Consider the following 25308-nt stretch of genomic DNA (forward strand, 5'->3'; position numbering starts at 1 on the left):
GGGCACCGTGCTGGCTCAGAGTCAGCCAGCTGCCCACCAGCACTCCCAGGTCCTTCTCAGTGGAGCTGCTTTCCAGCAGGTCAGCCCCCAGCCTGTACTGGTGCCTGGGGTTGTTCCTCCCCAGGGGCAGGACCTTGCACTTGCTCTTGTTGAATTTCATGAGGTTCCCCTCGGCCCAGCTCTCCAGCCTGTCCAGGTCTCGCTGGATGGCAGCACAGCCTTCTGGTGTACCAGCCACTCCTCCCAGCTTGGTGTCAACAGCAAACTTGCTGAGGTTACACTCTGTCCATATGTCCAGGTCATTGATGACTGTGTTGAACAGGACTGGACCCAGCACAGACCCCTGGGGAACACCACTAATGACAGCCTCCATCCAGACTCTGCTCCATTGATCACAACCCTCTGAGTTCTGTTGTTGAGCCAGTTCTCAATCCACCTCACTGTCCTCTCGTCTAACCCACACGTCCTAAGCTTACCTCTGAGGATATTATGGGAGACAGTGTCAAATGCCTTACTGAAGTCAAGATAGACAACATCCACTGCTCTCCCTTCGTCGACCTGGGATATTTATTTGTACCACATGAATGTTTAGAGGCTTCTACTTTCTCTTAAATTTTTACTTAGCTTTTCCTGTATTTCCATGCTCTTTCAGCTCCAGTTTGTCAGCATGTTTCTGTGTCTTGCCAAGAGCATGATGGCACTCCAGGCAGCCTCGCAGGAGAGGGGTGCAGGTCTCTCGCAGGAGAGGTATTTCCCCCACTAGCGCCCCTTTATGTTTCAGATAAAGGTTAGCCATCTGCATATGTGCTTGATTTAGCCTGTTTATTGCCTTTGATTTTCGCCAGTGGCAGTGCCTGCAGCGGACTAAAGCAGCGGTGCAGCTGGAAGCTAGCAGGCCGGCCGGGGAATCATATAAAACCCAACAACTGAACGGCATCTACTTTGTGTGCCTGCTTGCCGCCAGGCATTGAGCTTGGCAGCAGTTATTGCCATCTTCATGTGGCTTTATTAAGGGGGGGGTGTCACAGGACTGGTACCTTCACACTGTTATGGTCTGCTCACCCTCCTGGACTCACCTGCATCAGTTAACTTGGTGATTTTCTTTGGTTGCAAAGATAACCACTATCCACACTTAAGCCTCTAGTTTTGCCCTTTCTACAGGAATCTGAGATTGAGATCCCTAAGTGCAGTGCGGACTCATGTTTTTTAGTAGTCTGTATTTTATGCTGTGGTAAAAGTGCAGGTTTTTTTCACTGTTATTTGTTCATTAATTTGGATTTAATTTTCCTAGTCATTTAGTATGTCTGAAAGAATGGGCCGCAGTTTTTTTTTTTTCCCAAGTATTTGCCAGGTATATGACTGCTGCACAGCTAAAAGCTTGTTGTCATGCTTTGATTTTATCCACATGGAAAGTTTGCCTGCTTTTGCATAAGCATTCAGATTGGGTTTTATACTCAAGTTTTAGGTAACTGGTCTAAAGCTGAACATAAGCAATTACGTTGAGAGACAAACAAGTGGCTGCATGTGTATTTGTTCTCTCTTGAATATTTTTGCATATTTCCTACAAAACAAAAAGTATTCTACAAGTTGTCTTTAAAATTAGCTGTTTGGAATACACGTCAGTCTTGTTTGACGGACAGTCTCTGAATTTTAACTTCTGAGTCTCGGATCTCATAGGCTAATCTCAAATTGCTCTTGAAGTATGTGAGAACACTTTATTACAGCTCTGTGAAGCCTTTGTAGAAATGGCAAGTATGTATTCATCTCCTGAAAGCTTGTGAAGAATTTGCTGTAGCCTGTGATAGAGCTCCTCAGCCTTCAGGAATGTAAACTAGATTCAGTGACATTAAAGATAGATGTTGAAAAGGAATTGGCACATGAACAGAATTGGGTTTTTAGTACCTTTCTTAACTTGTGCAGTTGTACTATTTTACTTGACTGAGCAAAATGATTAAACTTTTTTTTAAAAGCTAGATGAAGTAGATTAAAACCTCTTTTTCAAAAACTATTTTGCAGTCAATGCCACTTGGTCTGCAGTGCCTTCACAAACTTAGGTCCACTGCTATTCCTCCTGAGGTCTGGCAGTAGGCTCAGATCTGTGCTTTGGCAGCAGAAACCCTTACTGCTCAGCCCCTCGCCTCATTTTCATTTTTATTTTGGTCTGCTGGGCCAAACTCCTGAAATGTAGCTAGCCACCTTGCCTGATTGCTGGTTATCTAAATCAGCCTGGTGTGTACAGCAAGTTTTTGCTGAATATCAGTCCTTAGAGAATTTTTTGTATCTTCTGCCTTTGTGGCTTTGTCTTTTGCCATGTTGTCGTAGGCATAGACTCGATGTCTCCTAGTCTCATCACGTATTATGAAAAGGATGTATTGATTCAGGGAGGGAGCGTTGGATGAGACAACTTGCTGGCTGAGATTCGTGCTCGAAGTGTGAGATCAGCAGCCATGTTAGCCCTGGAGGAAATAGCATATAGTTTGTTTTGTCTGCTCTGTTTATCAATGGTGGGACAGAGGTTTGAAGATTAAGAAATTATTTAAGATCATAAGTACTTAAAACCCATCATATATTACAGCAATCTGGAAAGGAGTAAGAAGAGAGGGGGGAGAACTTTACTCTCATGCATCACTTCCGGCTTTTAGAGGATGATTTAGTAGGTAAAATTAATATTTTGGAATAGTTGGGATTGATGGCTTCTGAAGTCTTGAGTTCAAGTGCTTGTGAAATTAATTCTGGTATTGTGCACTCTACTTCTTTATTGCTCATTTGGGGAAGGGGTTATCCTGGGAGAAAACAGGGGAAATAGTCTCCCAGCCTGTAAGTTTTCTGCTTGTAAAACATCTGCTCTGAAGCTCTGGGTCTGCCTAACAAAATCTGCTTGCCAGGAGGAAAGTATGCAGCTGTTTGAAGGAGCAGGTCTCAGTGATACAGAGTGGAGGGCTTCCTTAGTGCATTTCCTCTGGGGACAGCCTGTAACCAAAGGTTCTGTCTAATGTATTTTCTCTTGAAAGAAAGGAAATTCCAGATTACATTTGTATTTTCTGTATATTTATAGAGATACGTGCATTAATATTATACCATTTGAATTATGTTTTAAACAGGGCTTTTGTAACCTGGGGTAGTCAGAAGAGACATTTCAACCTTTTAAACTTCTAGGCCTTCCAAAGCATGCAAAGATCATTAAGAAACAGAGAGCTAGACTATAAAAACAGCAACCAGAAGTGCCAACTGAACAGTGAGGAGTTCTAAGAAGAGAACTTTAGTGTCAGAGGCAAACAGCTGTTTTGACCAGTGACTAAAATTTGTGTGAATTTCAGCAAGTCGGGTGCGTTTGCTATGGATTTTCAATCTTATTGATATTAAATCAATAAGTGGGAAAAAAACCCACTCTGCAGAATGTTTTCTTTGTATAATCGTTATCCCAAATGTAAAGAAGTTCTTTCCTTTCTTGACTGTGGGATTTGACCAACTTTTAGAAATGGTAAAAAGAATGCAGCAAACATTGCCTGTGGTTCCACCTTTCAGCTCCTTCCTTGAGGGAGCGCATTTGCAGTACACGGTCTTGCTGGGCAGGGATTTCAGTATGTGTATGGACTGCTGTGTGGGCATTAGAGGAGGAGATTGGAGAAATACACCTTGCACCTGGGTTGAGGTCTCTGCTGGGGCTGCTGGTTTGATTACCTTCAGGAACCCAACCCATTACCTCATGTTGCTTCCTGCGGATACCTCATCTCCTCTACAAATTAACTTCATCCTGCTTATAAAAAGGTCTGCTGAGGAGGGAGTTTCAACTGCAGGCTTTTTCTGGACTCCAAGAAAGCCTTTTAGACAAATGCTTGACATCAAGTTTTGATGCTGATATCTGAAACCTTAGGACGAGTCCAAGACCTCTTGGCAGCCAAGCTTGAAGCATACGTCTGAGCAGTAATACCCAAAGAAAAGTAACAGCTGTGGTGTCCGTGGTGAGAGAAGAGGATTTGTGCACTGATTTCTTGCAAGAGAAGGGAACTTTCTCTAAAGCTTGGGTCTCAGGGTTTTTGTGCCTTTTCACTAGGCATCCATAGAAATAGAAATGCACAACAAAATTGTGGGTGTAGTAACTGTAATCAGAAGAGGCTGAATTGCAGCTACAAATCTTTGGACTGCTTTCCTCTTCCCACTCTCCTGGTTGAATCTGTTATATGGAACATGCAGCGTGTAGGTTTTAACATCCCCAGCATTTGCTGAATCTGCTAGGCATCTTTGCAGCCTGCAGAATCGGCTGCAGTGGCTGAACCAGCAAAGCCTGCCAGACTGCAAAGGCCATTACTCTATCGTTGCTCCATCATCCGACGCACAAAAAGGGGTGCCTTTGGGCCCGTCTGCCCTGTGCAGCGTGGCATGCTGTGAGGCCATTGAGGCGAGCAAGGTTAATTAGCCTCAGTACAGTACAGCCTTAAATATGTCAGTTATCTTGAGGTTTGGAAGGTGAATAATACCCCTGTGTGGTGTTGCCTGGTCTGTGGCTCCCTGTCACTGGGCTGCGAGGGTGGGCTGGGGAAACCTAAAGTGACCTCACGCAGTGCAATGTAGACACATCCTGGTTTTGTTGCTCCCAGAGCCAGGTTAGTGCAGCTTGTTAGATCATGCTGCAGTCAGTCTTGATTTAGGGGAGCGACCAAACATGTGCTTAACAGCAACTCTGCGCTCAGTTTTAAGCATGGCTTTGGGTCTCTAAAGGCAGGCATCCTTTTAAAAACCCAAGCTGTGTTTTCTTAAACATACATCCTTTAAAGTATTGCACGTGCGTTTTATGTCACTTGAGCTTGCTTCCTTTCTGCTTTCTTGGATTTTTTTGTGCATTTTTTCCCATCGTCCTTGCTAGTCAGAGAAATAATTTAAATTTTCCATGTATGTACATGTGCCCACTTTGGCTTTTATGCTTTTCTCACAGTCTTTTGCTGTGGGTGAGCAGAACTTACTCGGCAAAGAAAGCAAACAGAGAGAACAGAGCCGTCATCCCCCGCCCCTTGAAAGAGCAGAGGGCACGCGGAATAAATCAAAACGCAAAGTATAATAACGAGGTCCCATGGGAAAGGGAGCCTTGCGATTGTGTGCCGGCGTGCACTCCCCTTAGAGACGGCGGCCGGGGGGCTCCTTTCTTTCTTGCTCACATCTCCCCTCCCAATGTTGGCAATCCATTCACCGCCGAGAGAATTGATTAACATTTGACGGGAGCCTTGGGAGACGGGGACAGAGGGAGAGAGCAGAGGGCGAGGGGAAGGGGGTGCAAGCTGGTGATGCTGGTCCCCATGACGCGGCGAGCTGGGGCACGGTCGGGCGCAGGATGGCTATTTTATAGCTGGGGACCACAGTGACGTATGGCTGAGCGCTCGCTGGCACAGCTCCTCGTGGACCAGTCAGCAGAGCGAAATCGAAGCTGACAAGACTTTTCTGGCATTTTGGAAAGGACTGTAATCTACTGTAGGGGAGAACAGAGCCGCTCAATCACCACCGCCGTAAATAGGAGACGGAAGGGAGTGAGAAAGGAGGCAAAGAGAAAAAGTGCTTGCTGGGGGGGGAGGGGGGGGCGGCATTTTTGGTGGATGGTATGAAGCCAGCCATGGAAACTGCAGCGGAGGAAAATGCAGAACAAAGCCAAGAGAAAAAAGGTACCCAGGGGTCTAACAATAGCCTGTTTAAATCTTTTCATTCAGGGGGCTTAAAGAGGTTTAGGCCAGTTTTGTCACTTTTTTGAATAGCTCTTAAACAATCGTTACTGCGTCTTCGGGCTTTCAGCCGTCCTTTCCTGCATGGCTTGACAACAAATTAATAGAGCAGCAATCTTTCTGTCTGTGTCTGTATTTGCTCTGAATCTGTCCTAACCCTACCAGAAATAATGTTTGCAAAAGAAGTCTTGTTATTGCTGCATATTTGACAGATTTTGGTAAATTTTGTTTACAGAGGTGGCGTGTGCCTGTGTGTTTGCATGTCATTTTCAGAGCCCTAATCTGGTGTTTTCATCGAGATTAGCCGTGTAGCAAGGCTTTGCAATGCAGTGTGGGAGACCAAGGTTATAATAACATAAAATAGATTGTGATATCACACTAGCTTTGTGTAGTTAGCTTGGTGCCAAATGGTACTCTTAATTTTAAATTCCTGTTCCTTTCCTGTGGTGTTGTCTGGTAAATTTTGCTTATGTAGAGATCTGCCTGTGCTGTGATGATGGGGAATAGTGCAATGAGTTTCACAACATTAGGTTTCAGGATGTGTTAATCACCACGAATTGCTGCTTAATGGAGAGAACAATTCCACGGTAGTGGTTCTGCGGTAGGGAGGTGGCAGCGCAGGAGGAGAGGTGCTTCATCCACCCCAGCCTTACAGGTGATTTATTTGGTCTGGAGTGCTGAACTTCAGAGGGTAAATTCAACTAGCAAATGACTGTTTTGTTTCTGCATCATATAATTTATGCCAAATAAATGTCCCTCTTCAGTGTTGCAGACTGCTGTACAAATCATAGCCATATTTTTTTTTGCTAAATGATACAGCAGTAACAAAATTCTTAAAATTTCCACTGCCTTTTACCTGAATCATAGTATACTTTTGAACCTGTTGTGTCAGTTAAAGCAATCTGCGTCTCATATGCAGCTGATACACAGCTATACATTTGCCCAAGTAGAATTGTTTTTTTATTGTTAAACAGTTCAGATGTGAATGTAATGATACATCCCAGCGCTGTCCAGTACCAGATTTTGTTTTCCTACTTTGAATCTGATTCCTCCTACGCGCTTTGTATAATTCAAACCTAGCTTCAGTTTCAAGTAAATGAAATTTGTCCAGTGATTAGACATAGTACTACATAATCCCTTAGGGATTTCACAAAAGGAGATCCACTGATGAGAGATTAACCTCTGAAAGCCATTAGTGTATGTGGACAATAACCCACCTCACTGCAGATTTCGAGTAATTAATGTACAAAATGTCCTAAATACCTTGGCTATAAAACCGTCTTGAACTCATAAATCATTCTTCAAAAATTACAGCTATTTTTTTTCTTCTGATTGATGAGTTTCTTTTAAACTGATAGAACTCGTACAACAAACACCAAAGAAAGTTATCCGTATGCATTAGCAGCTGTGCAAAACGAAATGTGTTGCTGAGTGTGTTTACGATGAGTTTATGGTTTCCCTTTTGTTTTGGCAAGGATGAAAGCACAACATGTAGAACGGTAAATCTGTTAGCAAGTCAAGGTGGTTGATCTGTCGCTTTCATAGAATGCAAGCAGGGGAACTTCCTCTCTTAATTTTACCACCATTTCCTAGCTTTTCTGTGATAATTTTATACTTTGGATCTGTTACATAGGTATGTGTATGTAACACTTCAAGGCTTTGTTCTCGCCAGCTCCCTAATTTCTGAAAGTAACACATGGTCTCTCACATTATGCTCTTTATTTCTATTCATTTAAATTCCAAATCTGTTTCACAGCGAATTAAAATGCAGAAAGCTGAAAGGGTCCTACTTGTAGTTTCATAAGCAAAATAAATACCCCAGATCCCCCTGCAAAGTTACTGCCATGAAGCAGTGATGTAGGAGGAGTATTTGGTTTCCGGGGGCAGATTTTCCAATGTGCGAAGACTGTCGAGCCCAGCTGGGTTTTCAGATGGGCTCAGCAGGCATCGGGTACCTCTGAAATGGCAGGATTTTTCAAAAGGGCTCTTTAGCCAGCAGCTCTCATGGAGAAAAATGAGCTTTTTCTCTGTGTGAAGAAACTTCCTGGAAAATGCTGCTGCTTTGCTTAGGGGTGTAAAACAGAAGCTAACCCCTTCAAAAATATGTCCGTTTACTGTCCAGATTGGATCTCCTGCCTGCTATGCCTTCCATGCTTGCTAGGCTTGCAGTACTTGCTTCTTCCTCTAAGATCCCACCTGGACTAAGCGTAATGGCCATCCTTTATGAGGTGTCCTAGATGCAGTGATTGCGAGGCAGCCACCACAGCTTGAAGCGATTGAAGCACTGTCAGAGAGACTTTTAACTCTTCCTTTGAGAAATGGATTGCAAAGTCCAAGGAGATAAACCAGTGTCACAGGGGGCTTGGGGGATGTCGCTGTTGCTAAGACTGAGCAAGAGATGATCCTGAGCCATTTCACTTTGGGTTTTCAGGTTCACACATGGCAAGCTTTGCACTGCCAAGTTCTGGGGAAAGTATCTGCATTTAACTATTAGTAAATTGTACTTTTAAGCCTAAAAGTTTTTTTCCCTTTGCCAGAATTCTAAACTATAGGTTTCCATGTTGTATTTTTTAATGTAGGGACCCCCTCACTGCTGTAATGTAATTGTACAGTATAAATGGTTGGAGGAAGTTGGGCTAGGACTACATGCCGTCTCTGTACAGGGCTCCTTGTTCGCCTGAGGGGAATGCTGGAGAGCAATCCTGCCTGAGCACTTGGGATGAGCAGTGAGATCTATTTTCAGTTTGAGCACCTAACGCAGTCAGATCTGAACGACGGTGTCGCAAGGGTACCGGTTTGTATTTCCTAACCCTGTGGCAAATGTGGATGGCCAGCTATTTTGGGCTGCAGCGTAGCTGAGACAATTTACACAAGCTAATGTGCTTTATGAAGATTTACTGATTGATAAATGGAAATGACCTTGTTTAGATTTTTAAAGTTCACTAAATTGTATATGAATTCCAGTTTTATATTTTAAAAGTTATTTTCATGAATCCCCTGCCTGAGATAGGCAGTGATATTACCCAGCTGATGGATTCAGTGTTTATCAGACGTTTGCTTCTCTGCGCCCAGATGAGTGGCTGCTGTCCCAGTTTTTTTTAATTGCAAATGGAACAACACCCATGTTGGAGATAAGAAATAAGTCAGCTTTATACTGTGTATCGGCAGCCCTTATCAGAGGAGAACACCATGAGCAAGCTGAAGCAAAATGTTTAGCAGATACTTTACAGGGCTGCAGGACAGATTGGATGCATTTTAAAGATGAAGGTTTACAAATTATTACAAATGACAGGGTTTATCTTGTAGGCATTAAATTAAATCAAAACGTGAGGACTGGCCAGGCAGATTTACTGAGGTGGAATAAATAAGAAAAACGAAATGCCGTTTTGCATCAGCAGTGAAGGATGTAGATCTTGATACACAGTAACAGAGACAAGAAGTTTCCCTTTTCATTTAACTGTGAGAAATACTACCAAGTTGCAAAATGCAAAAAACAAACCAAAATAAAACCCGACTGGGGATGACCGTGGTGAATTCACCAATTACGCATGGGAGGATGGAAGAAAGCCATTATTCTGGGATATAGTTCCCTTCTATGAATGCATTTGGTGTTCAAATGGCATGTGCTGTGCTGAGGAATAATGAAAACCAGCCTGAGCAGCTGTACCCAAGGTTCCTTTTAATTGGCTCTTCCCTACTAATGTGCTCTTGATGAAAGAAGACCTCGTGCTCAAGAATGGCTATGAGCTTTGATTATTATTTTCATTATATATGAAGTGATGTTTCCAATTTTACCTCTAAATAGACAAGTATGTGCTAGTAAAAAAAAAGAAAGAAAATTCTTCTCTTAAACACAACTGTACAACTGTGTGCCATAGTGTAAATGGAGCTGCTGAAGTGCGACATGAGAAAGGAGTGAATTAATGTGCAGTTCATTTCACTTTTAGTGAAGTTCTTTTTAGGCAGTGAGCTTACGACATTTTCATGCATCAGATAGACGTACCTTTCATTACAGCAAATTTGAAAAAAATAATCATTTTTGTATACGTGTTATGGTTATTAGCCAAAATTTTCAAACGTACTCCCTTAATGTTAGGCTCATACGGTGATTTCAGAGCTGTCAAGCCATTTAAAGATTTTCAGTGTGCAGCATATTTTTTTTCCCATTTCAAGCAGTTTACTGGTGTTTCAGATCCCCTGAAAACAATAACTGCTTTAAGTCCCTGAAGAGTATGACTGTAGGAAGAGAGGTCCAGCCCAGGGAGAATCTGGGACACGCGATATTCTGGGGATAATAATTTGGCAGGCTTAGTGATTTAGGATTTAATGAATAGGATTTGGTTTCTAAACGGGAGGGGGTTGAAAAACACTTGGAGAACGTACTCGTACTGGTCTGAATGACCTCGTGAAAGCAGAAAACCTAGACATATGTGTCACAATATACTGTAACGGGGCAAAAAAAAACCCCAGATGGCACTGTGTGTGCCCAATGGACTGCAGTGGGAGCAAAGGGGCCGAAGAGGGGAGAGAAGAGGGGTGGGAGGAGCCTCCTTCGGTTACTCTGACCTTTCCCCATCTTCTGGCCAGCCTTGCTTCTAGTGTGGTAGTCATCATCAGATCGCCGGATCGTAAACAACCAAATGACAACACTCTCTCTGCTCCCGCGGACTGCTTCGTCAGCTGCGACAGATGAACGTCGTAACTGTTTGTTTCCTCTAAAACCATATGCTAAAAGCAGCGAGCGTGAGGATGTTGGGCACTGGGAATTTTATTACAGGCGTGCAAGGTGATTCATCCCAAATGAATATTGAACACCACAGTCGCCATCAGTGTGCCTGCGGGGTGTGACACGAAAACGTTGTTGGTCCTGTAGCTGCTGTGTCTGTGCAGCATCGAGGACAACCTGGTTCAGACTGGAGGCCTCGAGCTGTATGAGCTTGGCTGTCCATGGAGGGTGTTGTAACCTGGACCTGGGAAGGCAATTAGTGTAGTTAGTTCCTCAAAAAGCAAGAGATAAATAAGTTGTTTAAACCTGTTTCCTAACTATTTGGGGTACAGAGTTAAACTCTAATTCATACGTAATGTGTGCAGTGGTTGTTACGCCACTGAAGCCTGTAGGGCTTTTGACCTGGTCGTGATTTTGCATGAGTGGGCCTGGGTGAGTCCCAGTGAAGTCACCAGAAGACACTCTTCAACTTCAGAGGTCGTGCCAAGCCTGGTGTGGGGGCTACCAAACAGCCATTGCTAAGTGGCTCTTTGCAGAACAGTGGAAGAAATGAGATTCTTTATGGAGTTTGAACCGTCTCTCAATGAAGGGAGCCCATTTATTGCAAAACCAGAAATTGCTAATTAAAAAACCCCAACTTCATAGAATATTTTCTCTAACAGAACCGATGCTACAAAGTTTACACGCTATCTCCATGTTTCAGGGTTTGAAGCTTGTCCCACAGCAGACAGTGGTGACTTCACCAGCGTCCCCTCAGGCTAAGGGCGAAAGGCAGCTGCCCGCTCTGCTGCCCTGAGCAAAGGAGATTTGTAGCCGCTGCAGGAGAAATCTCCAATTGCAGGTTCAGGCCTGGTAGGATAAAATCCTTTTAGTGCCAAGGGTTTGATCTCGATGCTTCTGCAATGCAAATGAAGAATCTTTTTTCTTCCCAGAAGTCTTGGCAGCTGATTATTTTAAATAATAATAATAAAAATATATATATTAGAATCTGTTACCGATGTCCAGTAAGCAGCTTCAAAAAAACAGGGAACAAACAGTTGGGATGGAGAGGGGAGACAGTATGCAGTGATAGTGAGAAATTCAGTTATCTTCCATTTTATATCAAATTACATTATTATGGCATCTCTTGTGATCTCATAAACAGGATTGTTCCTGTGTAAGCAGAAGGAGATGATATCATCCTGAGTGTGCACAGCCACTTTGGAATTCGGTTTTGTTCGTAAGATGTGGAATTTGCCTTTCCTAAAAGGAAGGAGAAGCTGTAGAAAGTAGAATAATGTCTTTTAGGAAGAATATACTGCCTGATACCTGCTCACTGATTTGTGTGTGAGTGGCAGAAAGGGGAGAAGTACCGAGCCACAAAGTATCCTTTAGAGAGCCATTGATACTAAGTCTGCATCCCAAACTGAAAAGACTGTTACAGTATTGTAGTTCATTTGCTGCTGTAGGAGACAAACACATTCTTGTTTCAAACCTCTAGATCCAACATGTGGATTCAAGGCCAAGGTTTTTTTTCTTCTTGATGTATGTAAATGTAGCTGTGCCAAACTTTGCACCAGCTGCAAAACCACATGAGAGAAGGACCAATTCCAGGACCTTCCTAGCACCTCACAGGCCAGAAATTTATGGCATTCCTACTCCCCCTGCACCCCAAAATTTGTCTCTGATCTGATCTATGGTAGATGGGTTTTCAGCATCATAACCTTCACTTCTTCCACCTGCCCAAATGCTGCAGAATCGGGTTTATTTTGGCCAGAGATGACGGATACTTTCCTATTTAGCCACTGCAGAGTGGGACTCTGATGCATTTTAAATGTCTCGCCCTGGCAGCCTTGACAAAGCCGCAGCGGTGCCGAGGGGGGCACATGTTGGTTCAAAAGTGGTTTGATGTTGTTCTGCCAGTGGCCTCTTTAAGGGGGCTTGGCAGCCCTGTGCTGATGGGCATGTGATGAGTGTGTGAGCAGGTCAGGTGTGTTACCATGCGTGGGGTGTTGTTGCTGAGCTTCATCTATGCTCTGAAAAGACAAGGAGGAGCAGAACTGCTCTCCTTCACTGTAAACCCGGAACAAGTCTGTTTTATCATACTTGGTTCAGATTTTCGGACATGAGCAGAGCCTATGTGAAATAAAGCCCATGACTTCTATGTTTGTAAGAAAGTAACGCAGCAAACTCGTTTGTTTGCCCTACCTCTACTCATGACAATAACATTTTTTTCTGGCAGATTTAGAGTCTTCTAAATAAAACAGGTAATGTGGTTTTCCATGACTTTGTCTTCCTTTACTTCTGGAGCAGAGCTCTTTTCCATGGACAAAGAGAGGGAGATGGGGGGCGGGGGGGCGGTGGGGAGAGGGAAGGAACAGGGTCCTTCCTTACATGTTTAATTCAAATCCTAGGTGGAGTTTTAGCTACTCAGCCTTCCTTAACACCTTTGTGTTTCCCTGTCCATGTCCCTCCAAGACCCTCCCTTGGTTTGGTAAAGTTATGTTGTTTCAGTTCTGAAACTACACCGTGTTTTTCTTGGCTCTTATTTTTAAAGTTAAATGACTGAAAGTGCTGAACTAAAACTTGCTGGTGACACTGACTTTTTACCACCTGAAATTGGCAGTGATCACCAGACCAGAAATGGAAATTGGCAGGTACCACTGGATGTACAGGAGTTCAAGGCCACACCGGTACCATCATGTGCCAGCATTGAGAGGCAATGTTAGTCCTTTGGGGATTCAAGGTAAATAAAGGGCTGGGTGAAAGGGAATTGGAGAGTTCAGAAATGGTAGTAGCATAAACCTAATGCTTTGCACTAGTCCTAACAATTTAAGATAAATGTTCTTCTCTTTTTCTTGTTTTATTTGTTAAGGCTGTAAGGAGTCTAGTTCTTTCATGTGAATACCTGACATAAATTTAAATTTGGTTGTTAATGCTTGAAGGACAATGTGTGGTGAGGGACACCTCCCTTTTAGCTGTGCTGTCCGATTGCTTCAAAACTGTTTACAGATGGGACGGCGTAGCATGGGCTTTGTATGCAGATCAATCTATCAAACTGATCAGCCACAAATGCAGTAATTGATACTAAAGCAGTGACAGCACATCTGATTTACTGGTCTCCTACAATATGCTTCTTGGACAATATCCCATGGTTTTGCTTGCTTTTTTCCCTTGCTAGAGGCAGTGAGTGCCTGTGTCAGAGTCCAAAGGAGGATTTCAGCTGAGGCTTTAAAAATGGTTTGGTAATTCCACTTGCCCTGTCCTTTTGATATCTGGCTTGAGACCTTACAAAGATCCTATTTTGTTTTCCTGAAGCTTCATTTTAAGAGTTTGGAGAGAGTCTAGTTTTGAAGCATCTCAGAAAGGCACCTGAAATCAAGCACATGATTGACTGCATTGGAAAATTCCAGTCTGACTGAGGGCTAACACAGCAAAGGATATAAACGCTCAGAGGTAGCATTTGCAGCTAGCTCTACCCAGCAATCCTCCTCTTCTCTTTGAGCTGATTGACTGAAGCCTGCTTGACAGCTTGTTTGCTGGAGATGCCTGCCTCCGCATCAGAGACTTTAACAGCAACTGCAGGGAAATATTCACCAAAGCTTGTTGCCTAATCTTTCCCTTTTCCATTATATTTTCCCACACATTTTCTTTAGGATTCAAATGTTTATGTATTTCAAAATGGCTTTTGAGGGGGAGTGCAAATACTTAGGTTGCAAATCATGATCTCCATCTTCAATATCAATATTCATTTTGGCCATATTTATGATAAATTACCTGGGTGACAGACTCAGGGCTGCCAGAAGACATTCCCAAACTTCAGATCAGTGCATGTGGGATATTTTATACAGAGGAGAAATGCTTCAGGAAGGAGCAATGAATTATGAATGCTGCCTTCCTGGGAAGGAGGGCATGGAGGGAGCAGGCCAGGTGCCTGGTTATCAGGGTCTTGTGCCCCATCAGCTGTCCACAGTGATGAGGCATGTCCATATGTGCTGGCACGGATGAGCCAGGACGCAGAGGAGACGCACAGCCTTCTGTCACAGCAGCTGGGAGTCTGGCACCTAAAATGGTGCTAGAAACCCTGTTTAGGCAACTGAACCCTATGCAGGCGGGAAGTTTCCTGAAATAACATGCAGGTAAATGTGGTGCCCGTCATGGAGGAGTTGAAGATGAAAGGGTTCTTGCTGATGGGAGTAAAAAAACCCAACCAACCAACCAACAAACCCCAAAAATCAAAACCCCACCAACAAAGCCCAGAAAGACCAATTCAAGGGAAGGTGCTTTAAATGGCTGCACTTAAAGAAATGAAAAGGTTTACTAGGCAGCAATGGAACTGCTCTGAACAGGTCTTGAGTAAGACCAATCTGCCAGTGATGCCGCATTTTTTGGGGTGCCATTGCCATGCAGATATTTCTACTTTGTCTCCTCTGTCAGAGTCTGAATGGACTTCACTAGGAGAGCACCTCTGTGATAGTCCTGGTGGCATCCACGTCTTCTCTCAGGGTTTCCACACACGACATGATTTCCCCTCCCTGTTTTAAGCTTTAATCCGGCACTTGAGCAACACGGGAAGAGTCAGCGTGGGATATTTGCTGTGGTGCTGGAGCCAAGACATCCCCAGAACACCTGCAAGCTTAATGAGCCTTTCAAAATGCCTAAAACAATTTTTTTCCCAGGAAGCAAAGTACCATCTTTTTCTTTAGTAAGAGAAACTTAGCAATGGTTGTTTAACATGAGCTTAGCTGTAGGCACTCTTCCAGGCTGGGTGGGCATTGTTTGCTTTATGGGAATCTTTTTTTTCTTTTTTTTTTTCTTAACTTGCTTCCCCGAGATGCTGGGAGGCATTTCAGCTGCTTTGTGAGCACATAAGGGCATGCAAATGTGGAGTATCTCACTGAAACAGCCTGTTCCCTTACTGAAGCAAGCTTAAATTTTGAAAATGGTGTGGTGGGGACTCAATTGGGGAAATACCTACGTGAAAGCTGTTGCAGGGCAAAGGATGTCTGCAGTTGTTGTTCAGGTTTCTTACCGCTCCTCTAGTTCCATAGTTGTGTAAGCACCTCTGAATATCTTGGCATCTTTATTTATCTCTGAAATGGAGAATTTACCGTCTGAATCTTAGATCTGCCGGGCTGAAATCCCCACACACATTGGTTTTGGCCCTAAGCTCTAGGGAGAGAGAGGTTGTGTTTCTGTTTGCTTCTTTGTAGCTAGGGAGGAGTCAACTGGGGAAGCAGTTGGTAGCGGTGGCTGAAATCCAGTGTGGCAAAGGTCTTGTTCTCCTGCTGAGTGCTGAAGGCTGATCGAGAGTGAGGTGAGTTACAGCTGCCAGAAAGACGGAGCTAGGAGTCTCAACTCCAGTCTTCCAGGTAAGATACTCACCTTTGATTAAAGTCAGCTTTAAAAATCATGTCAGCCAAGTACAGGTGGGTCTGGAGGATGGTTGAACCAAGGAAACCCAAAAGTCCTCACCAAAGGTTTCACAGAACTGCTGAAGTAGCCCATGGTACTGAAATGCTTAGGTACTTTTGTACTTCCCCCAGTGAGCTTGTCTAGACCTTCAGGCATTTGAGTATCTTTGGCAGTCTGCCTGTCGCTTCATCTGTTTTACCTCTTTAGCTTGAGTTTGTCCAAAATTATCGCCTGGGCTGGCACTTACTGAAGCAGCAGTTCTTGCATGTTGACCCTACTGAGTATTTCTCCAAGAAGGCAAAAATAGGGGAAATGAGGGGAGGGAGGTCAGGGTGAGGGCTGAAAGGAGGAACGCCTTCAGGCACGTTGAGCAGTGAGCTGTGATATGTCAGCTGAGAGCTACAGCCAGTTTGGACCAGAGGCTGCCCTTGCTGGTGCAATGCATTTGAACTTTGAGCTCTGCATGTCAATGAGCCCTTCCAAATGCTCAGGCTGTGCAAAAGTCCCAAGGGTTATTTTGGATAGTAAAACACTAGAATGAGTCTCTAGGAGGAATATTGCCAAAGCTTATATTACTTGAGCTATCCCTTACGTGAAAAGTCTCTTTTTAAACCACTAACTTAATTTTTTTTCTGCACAAGTGGCTTACAGCTAAAAAATATCCATCCTCAAGGATTCCCATATAAACCTGTTTGAAGAAAGGCCTTTTCCAAAATATAAATCAGGCATTTTTCTTCTGCTGTGTCTTCCACTGTTTTGTAGGCCAAAAGTAAAGCAGAGAAGACATGAATTAAAATAAGCAAAGTTCTACCTGACCTTTGCCCAAGAGCAATAAAGCTGGACAAGAGCAATTCTCTTGTCCCACTGTCTCATGGGGCAGCAGCGTTCTTCCCCTGCAGGTCTGACCCCTTGCTCTCACACAGCAGGCGCCTGGGATGGGCGCTTGCAATAAGCATGGGTGTAGAGATTCACATTTCATAGGTTGCAGGGTCTGAAAAAGATGCCTTCAGAGCACCTGTGAGCTTAATGAGCCTTGCAGAGGCTGGGAATGATGTAGATGGGGGAGTGTGTGTATTTCAATAAATCTGAAGAAGAGAAATTAGATCAGGCCTGTGAAAGACCATTCAGATCATCTGTGCTTGCGTGAAATAGGTTTGATTCCTGCAGTGGGAATGCAATTTTTTTTTCTATAAGAAGTGCTGGTTTGGGCCTGAGATTTGAAGAAAAAAGGGGGTTATGTTTAGTGCTGTCTGTTCTTAGAGTCCTCTGTGTCATTTAACAGCATCCAGAAGAGACAAATCTTGCCTTAGTGAAACAGCCCTTTCTCCAATTTGAATGTCATGTTATCTTTAGTGAAAGGAAGAATATTTAGCTTTTGCTCTTGATGAACATTGATAACCTCTGCAAGGGTGTTTGGGTTTATTGGGGTTTTTTTGGGTGTGGGGTTTTTGGTTTTTGGGGTTTTTTTGTTAATCATGTTAGCAAAAAATGTGCTTGATTTTAAACTTATGCTTACTATATTTTTGCTGAAGTATTCAGGGGCAGCTTATCATCATCACTCTTACAGTACCACAGAGATACTCAGTACTTCATAGATTTAAAAAGGAGTCTGCTAATGGTGCTTCTAGGCTGTGAGATGCTTGCTCTTAGTGTGCTGGAAGCAGTTCTCCTGGTTTGTCTGCGCTGGTTCCAGCACGGGAGGCATGAGCAAGGTTTTTTAGTTCTCTGCTACAAAAGAATATGGAAGCATCTAATGAAGTCTAAATATGGCAGGTTTAAAACTAATAACAGAATAAATACCTTCTTAGAAGAAGGGAACTATCTGCATGATAGTGCTGAAACCACGTATCTCATACATATATCAAGAATGTCTGGAGAAGTTGCAATTAATATTGATAACCTTCAGGAAGGAGCTACTTGTCCTTTGAGTAGCTCTTGAACAGTAGAGGTTGGGATGAGACTGACCAGATGGATCAGACTACCCTAGCTCTCCCTGCGTTTCACTTGAGTGAAGCACCTTGTGCTAGCCACTGTGAAAGGTGAGAGTGGTGATCTTGCTGGATTTTAGGTCTGATCCTTGGTGGCAGTCCTGATGGTGGTCTCCAAAGGTCACATCTCCAGCACAGATACTGTGCTGGCTGAAGTTTTCTGGCTCTCATGAAGAGTTCGCTTTCAATAGAAGTTAATTTCACAACTTTTGATTTGGGGAGGACAAAAAGGCAAAATTAGGAAAGGTTGAACTTGAAAGGAAGTTTTCTGTGGAAGAGCTTTAAGAGGTTTGAGGGAGGAAAATAATGTATTTTCTCTATTTGAGCTCATCACTTATTTAGTCTGTTTAACGTACTTAATCCAAAAACGTGGTGAGCGAGCACTTACTGTAACTAATAATTGAGGTTTTAGCTTTGTGTCATGTTTTGTAAATCAGCAAAATTGAAGATGAACATGAATAGGTAAGGATAGAGCTTCAACAAAGACCTCCAAGTGATTTAATGCACAGCCTTTTTATTTTAGTGCCCCTATTAATGTGCGGAGAGAAATTTGTCACATGCTTTAAACTTACCTTTGTAAGATTAAATGTTTTATCTTACTGTACTGGTGCCACTGACCCTTGGCTGCTGGTGTGGGTGATAGATATGAGAAGTAAAGTTATCTTATTCCCAGGTACTGGCTTATTCTCACAGGGGGAAGAAGGAGGTAAATTCCATTTTTGCTTCTGAGGTATTAGTGTATTCCCGTATCCTTCACTGCTTTCCCTGTAGCTGTCAGTTATGCTGTAAGGTATGAAAATGTACATCTTGGCATGCATAAACCATTCAGAATGGAGATTTTAAAAAATACGGTAGGTGGCAGAAAGTAAAATTGGCATTTGCTTTCATTGACATGAAGTTCATTTTCTGATAAAGATCCATGGTGCTTTAGGACACCAGCGGTATTATGCATGCTTGGTATTGGGTAATCTTCAGCACTGGGGAAACAGGCAGTGAGCGTTAAGTATCGAGTTCTCCTCTAACGTTTATTTGTGAACTGGGCGTAATGTTCCCAACACCAGGCTCCCATGGATGTGTTCTGCGGTGGAGCACGCCATGTAATTTCTACCATGTATTGACTGGAGAGGTGTCCGGCATGCCAGGATTTCTAAAAATGCATTACGCAATTGCCGGAAGTAAGTGATGAGGAAGGATGGTGCCCATTGCTTCATCTTTCAGAACAGCAAGACAGATTTATGGGAGGGGAAGAAAGGAAACTTTTAAGGAAAAGAGAGTGGGAACTAACTCAGAAAATGGCCATGGGAGCCTGGAGGTTTAGCTTCCTGAAACTGAGAGCTTTTCAGACCTCCTTTCAGGTTTTCTTTGTTCCTTGGGTTTTTGTTCCATAGTGACTTTGACTATGGGATCAATGGTTCGTACCTGAGATACACTGAAGCACTAGTTCAACCTATGAGGAGTTTGGGACATTAGAGGACAGGCTGGTTTTCTGTCCAGGAGGTGTGGACACTCTTCCCTTACATCATGTTTTCTGTGCTTTGCTTTGTGGGACACCTTTGTGAACGTGTGTCCGTCTCAGCTTTTAAAGTCTGGACTTCAAGAGCTGATGTGTGAACTTCCTAGAGCAAGCCCTGGGAATGCTCAAGACATCCCATTGCATTGTCTTTGTCATTTCCAAAGCACAGATTTTTGTCGTTCTACTCCATCTTGACCTTAGTAGGATGAGTTAGAGTCTGAGAATTGCTTTTGCTTTTTTTTTTTTTTGAAAGACTGCTTTCCACTAATTCTGCATTACCTTGCTTTTCCGAGTTTAAATCTTAAAGCCATACTTAAAGTACCAAAGAAGGTTTAGCCACACAATTGCCATCTGACATCGGAAATTGAATGGCTAAGCCCCTGCATATATGCAATAGCTTGTGCACTGCTGGGTAGATTGTATAATTGTTCATCATACATTAAGCAACCAATTGCCAATTTGTGTACATATGTACGTCCATCCTTTACCAATTTCCTGTTACTGATAGTTTCCAGGAGATTAAAAGAATAGCCAGTTCCTGCTTTTTCTCTTCTTTTTATTTTTGTCCTTTAGCAAGAATATTTGTGTGTGTGTGTTTAATAGCATTCATTCCCTAGAGAATAATCTCGGTCCTTGTTTTAGCTGGCCTCCTGAGAGTGTGTTAAATCTGTAGCCAAGATCACAGGCAGCTCTGGGCAAATCATTGGGCTGTTATTAACCTGCCTCCATGGCAACTGCTGCTCGCCAGCCTGAGGACAAAAAATGTTTTTATTCTGCTGAGTTGCACAAAAGGTTCTAGTGATGCTTTGCACAAAATGGCCATTGAAAGGGGAGCTGCAGTGATGTGTGTTTGTGCTGTACAGTTTCATATTTAAATCGGTTTATGCTGTTGTGTTTGGAAGCAGATATACAGCTGAAAAGTTCAGTGTGTTGGCTGTATGGAAAGTAAAAACTAGCAGAAAATTGGAACTAAACTTACTTTAATACTACTCTTTTTTTGTTGTCAGCTTGAGTTCACAGGCCTTCAGCCTGCAGTTGTCATCGGTGTGTTAGCAAGTTATTCTGTGAACGTGGGTTTTCAGTTGTACTCTGTGAAGATACCTGCTGACTAGAGGTTACAGAGAAAGCAGGTTTCCTGGAAAGCTTTTTTTTTTCTTTTCAGAAATCCTCTGATTTGCTTCAGCACTTGTTTGGGAAGCTTGGTGGCATACCTTAGTGCTTGATGAGCTTCAAATTTCAGCTGTTTTTGAAAGTAGCTCTTGGCAGTACTGCTTTAGGCTTGCTTTAAAACAAAATCATGAAACGGGCTGTATTGCTCAGGCCGAGGCATGGATTTAAGCTGCTCATAAAGAGTGTTCACAGTGGGATCTGAAGGGTGTCTGGCAGCCCCAGCACCATGATGAGGTTGTGTCCTGCAGTTTTTTACCCTTTGACAGGAGGCTGTGCAGCTCTGCTGTCAATTTGGGTGCAAAATGACTCTGTATGGACGGGTGCCGTGTCTTGGAAACATGCCGGTTTGGGATGCTTCCTGTGCTTGCAAGCTGACAGTGTGCTATTTCCCTGTGAACTGAAGTCCCTCTGCTTCCTGCTTTAGTCTTGGTACAAAGGTGAGTGGTTGCTACAGTTCCACATTTAGGCAGTTTCCTTTGCCTTGCTTAAAATAGCGTGGTTGCTCTAGACACCCCTTAGGGCATCCCTTGGCTGTGGTCTTCCCTGATAAAATGAAGGCCACCCAAATATTGTGATGCCTTTTTACTTGAGCTGTAGAAGAAGACATTGAGAGTATGGCCACAGAGATGCTGTGTGCAGCTGCCAGTTGCTGGGAGGTGGGAGGGGGTTTGCCACTGTTGGCTTGTGTTCGAGGGTCTGTGGATTAGTGGCAGATATTGTCATGTGTTTGGGTAAGGGATCCAACAAACTCTCCAGCGCGAATGTTCTGCCAGTGGCCTGGAAAGCCAGCTCTGCAGCGTCGGGTATGGGGAGGACGAGTACCTAGTTGAGGAGTGTTAATCATCAATCCTGGGCCTACACCAATTTTTAGTTTGTCAAGCAGGCTGCTCCCATTTTCTGAAGGTCTTTTGGACCTTGTCAGCCCCTTGGCTTTGCTTCCAGCTGTTTTTATTTCCTATCTTTGATGAGATCCTTCTGCGAAGCAGTCGGTCGATCAGCATGATGAGGTGATCAACCTCCTCCACACCAAGGAATGATCGAGCATTCAGTCACCTTCTCCTCTAGGAGTGTGGCCCAAAAGGCCATTTGGTTTTTGCTGGGCTATGGCTGCATGTGCATTGAGCGTTGCCTGCTGGATCGGAGCATGGTTACTCTTGGATGATCCTTCACTGCAAATCCTGTGCCAGGTACAAGCATTTCTTGGATTAACTCTCAGAGGTTTGTGCCTGATCCGGGAGCAGATGCTGCGGAGGCGAGTCAGCCTCACGTATATGACTGCTGTGGCTTGTGAGCTGCGCTCGGGCAGATTCGCCAGAGCAGAGGAGTGCTCTGCAGGGTCTGATGTCTGAACTTGACTCTGGACCTCTGTGATAAACTGAAACCCAGAGGTGATTTTCTCTGATAGTGTGCATTTGGATTTTGTTTGCCCTGTCAGTACTAAGCTGCAGTGTTTGTTCATTTGGCAGTATCTTTGTCGTGAAGATAGTTCCCACTGAGTGGACTCCAGCTGTGGGCTTGACTATAAAAACTTCCCAGGCTTGTGTCTGCACAATTAAATCTTGTCCGCGGTTAGCGAAGTGGCATTTCATAAGTCATTTTGGTGGTGATAGCTGCTTAAACCTGACTAGGACACTTGCTAGTGACTCTCTAAAAGAAGAGTTTCCCACTTATGAAATGGGAAAGCTTTCAATTATCGGATGCATATTATTCCCCAGTGCTTCACGGAAGTGCTTGCTCTGCAATGCATTCATTAGTGGGACAGGGAGGGGGATAAAAATAAACTTGCCTTGTGTGGTGGATAGAGACTTGCTGATTTTTGTGAGGAATTTTTGGGGTGGGGAGACATGATGTGATGTACTCATTTGCCAGCTGTCTCCCTGCCTTCAAATGCTTTGTCCATTTAGCGCCTTCCCGTAGAAGCAGCGGGCTGTTCCTGCGACATGCAATCCTGGTCGCTCCATTAAGCGTTGTCTTAATGGTTTGTGTTTTGCGCAGTTGTATGAAATGCACATTGATGGAGACAGCTTAATGCCATCACCCTGAAGTAATGAATTGGTATGGATTGCCATTACCATTACAGCACAGTTAAAAGCTGTGTTTGTTTCCGATTTACATTTCCCAGCTCTGCAAGCAGATGGATTTTCAGGCCACGCAGTTGGGAGGGACCTGGTAATTCAGCTGCAACCTCCTTATTACAGTGTTTGTAGAGCAGCAGTTACGTGTTTTATTAACTCAGACCGCTTAAGCAATACATTTCATTAAAACTGTGATTATGCTACTCTAGACTGTATTTGGGGAATCACTGTAAATCCAGTGTATCTTATAAAGCTGGAAATATATTGTCTGTGTAATACAGCTTCATCTCACCGCTCTTGATAAAAATTGTTACTCTTTGGCCCTCATTCAATTTTTCTGTTGTTAGAATATCTATATCCCTATAACCTTATATGGTTTTATACAAAAAGATACTCAGGAGTCATGGGAGAGTGTAGGGCAGTTAAGTTTTGTGTTCCTCTTCCAATGAAAGTGCAAAGTATCTTACTTTTCCAGAAGACTTCATGGTCTTGAGCATTTGCTTTTCTGGCTTCCTGAATGGTGCCAGCGTGTAGCTAGTGCTCCTGCCCTTAGTATCGGTAGTGCTGAAACATGGTGAGCTCTGTATGAGCAGCCGAATCGCAATGCATCACTTCAGGCAAGTGATCCCCCCCATTTCATAGGCTGTTTCATCGATCTCCTCCTGATCCTGTAAAGATAGGAGCACTCAGCCTACTTTCTGGGCTTTGAGTCCATACCAACAGATCTGTAGGTCACTGCTTTAGAGGGTGATGCTGTCTTGCACCACCTATAGATTTTTGCTTAGCGTGTCAATGCCTTTTAGTCCCTATGGCTTTTACCAAGTGGAGGATGGATATTCTTTTCCTCACAATTTGCTTTTTGCTCATAACATTTCTTTTGCTTTCTCTCTTCTGCTTAGGTTGCTTTGAATGTTGCATTAAGTGCCTAGGAGGAGTGCCATATGCTTCGCTCGTGGCAACCATTCTCTGCTTCTCGGGGGTAGCATTGTTTTGTGGCTGCGGCCACGTGGCGCTCACAGGAACCGTGTCTATCCTCGAGCAGCACTTCTCCACGACTGCCAGCGACCATGCTTTGCTGAGTGAAGTGTAAGTATGCCTCCCATTTCTATTATCCTTCGTAACACCCTCATGCCAAATGAGTAGAGATGCATTCAAACTCCAGTCTCCATCCCTGAGTATTAGCTGCTTGTTTGTCCACCAGCACTCAATGGATTTTTGGTGTTTACACACAAAAGAACCAGAGTGTGTATCCTGTTTAATCTGTTTGTATTGGGACCAGTACTATTTAATACCTTCATCAGTGATGAAGACAGTGGGATGGATTGCACCCTCAGCAAGCTTGCCAATGACACCAAGCTGGGTGGTGCAGTTGACACGCTGCAGGGAAGGGATGCCATCCAGAGGGACCTTGACAGACTTGAGGAGTGTGCCAATATGAACCTAATGAAGTTCAGCAAGGCCAAGTGCAAGGTCCTGCACCTGGGTTGGGACAATGCCAAGCACAAATACAGGCCAGCGGTTGAAGGGATTGAGAGCAGCGCTGCGGAGAAGGACTTGAGGGTACTGGTGGATAAAAAGCTGGGCACAAGCTGGCAATGTGTGCTTGCAGCCCAGAAAGCCACCCATATCCTGGGCTGCATCAAAAGAAGTATGGCCGGCATGTTTTCTATGAGGATAGGGTGAGAGAGTTGGGCTTGTTCAGCCAGGAAAAGAGAAGGCTCCGGGGAGAACTCATTGCAGCCTTCAAATGTATAAAGGGGGGACAGTAAAAATGGAGTTAGACTTTTTACCAAGTCCTGTAGTTGCAGGACAAGGGGCAACAGTTTCTATCTGAAAGAGGGTAGATTTAGTGTTACAAAGTTATTTTAGTGACACAAATAACTGGGAAGCATTGCTCGGTCCATCACCCCCTCAGAAGGTGGCAAGTATTGTACAAACAAGAAAAGAAAGAGAGGAAAGACTGGAAAGAGCTTAAATGTTTGTCTCTGTGACCGTAGCCTTTGGAAGTAACCACTGGTGAAATATTTGGGGCTTTTGTGTTCCCGAGGCTCCTCTGTGATACAAGAGGAAGGCCAGCCCCGCTGGCACGAGCCTCTCATTACCCTCGGTGCCAAGGGATGCACGGGGCTCAGGCTCTGGGCCGGCGCTCCCAACGCGCTGGGCCTTATGCAGCCTCTCCAGCTGGACCACCAGGCTTTGAAAGGCTTTTGTCTAGCGGCATTGAGGAATTTTGCCTGAGTTGTGATTCGTGACAGCTGCTCACTGGTGGTGGGATACTGACTGGGCCTGGGCTTGGCCTGTTTGGCCAACGACCCACAAAACTTCGCAAGAAACTAAGCGGCTACGCTTCAGTGACCGACTAACAAAGCGCCCTCGTGCTTGTATCAGTCTTTGTTTGAGCAAAATAGAAGAAATTGCAAAGGTAGCCATAGCAGGTGAAAAGTTTTAAATTTTGGAAAATTATTGATGTTTCTTGTCAAGTCAGAGTCAGCATATGAATCAAGTTCTTCCTAGACTATTAATGACAGTGAAATGAATTCTATTCTCTCTCAAACACTGACTTAATTTTTTTCATGCTTTAGAGCACAGGTGCAACAGATGTATCCTGTTATTTTTAATCAGTTTTGAAAATAAACATAACACTTCCCACATGTACTTTTAAATGAGCAATATTCTATTTTGATACAAGAGATGTGCTATCTGTCTGGATAACATATTAACTATATAAATGGTA

General features: G+C 43.8%; 1 protein-coding gene across 7 annotated transcripts in view; it reads left to right on the forward strand.

Moving 5' to 3' along the window:
• Positions 1-25308, forward strand: part of GPM6B (glycoprotein M6B) — a 109912-nt gene that overhangs the window by 73227 nt on the left and 11377 nt on the right. For 2 of the 7 annotated variants that reach the window (XM_064475218.1, XM_064475201.1), the window contains exons 2-3: positions 13040-13159; positions 23474-23660. In XM_064475218.1, coding sequence (XP_064331288.1) covers positions 13040-13159; positions 23474-23660 — 307 coding nt within the window. Of the gene's footprint in view, positions 1-5296; positions 5652-13039; positions 13160-23473; positions 23661-25308 lie in introns of those variants that run through there. The other 5 variants (XM_009504303.2, XM_009504302.2, XM_064475233.1 and 2 more) reach the window with 5 other exon arrangements.

The sequence above is a fragment of the Phalacrocorax carbo genome, chromosome 1, assembly GCF_963921805.1.
Source record: "Phalacrocorax carbo chromosome 1, bPhaCar2.1, whole genome shotgun sequence".
NCBI lineage: Eukaryota > Metazoa > Chordata > Aves > Suliformes > Phalacrocoracidae > Phalacrocorax > Phalacrocorax carbo.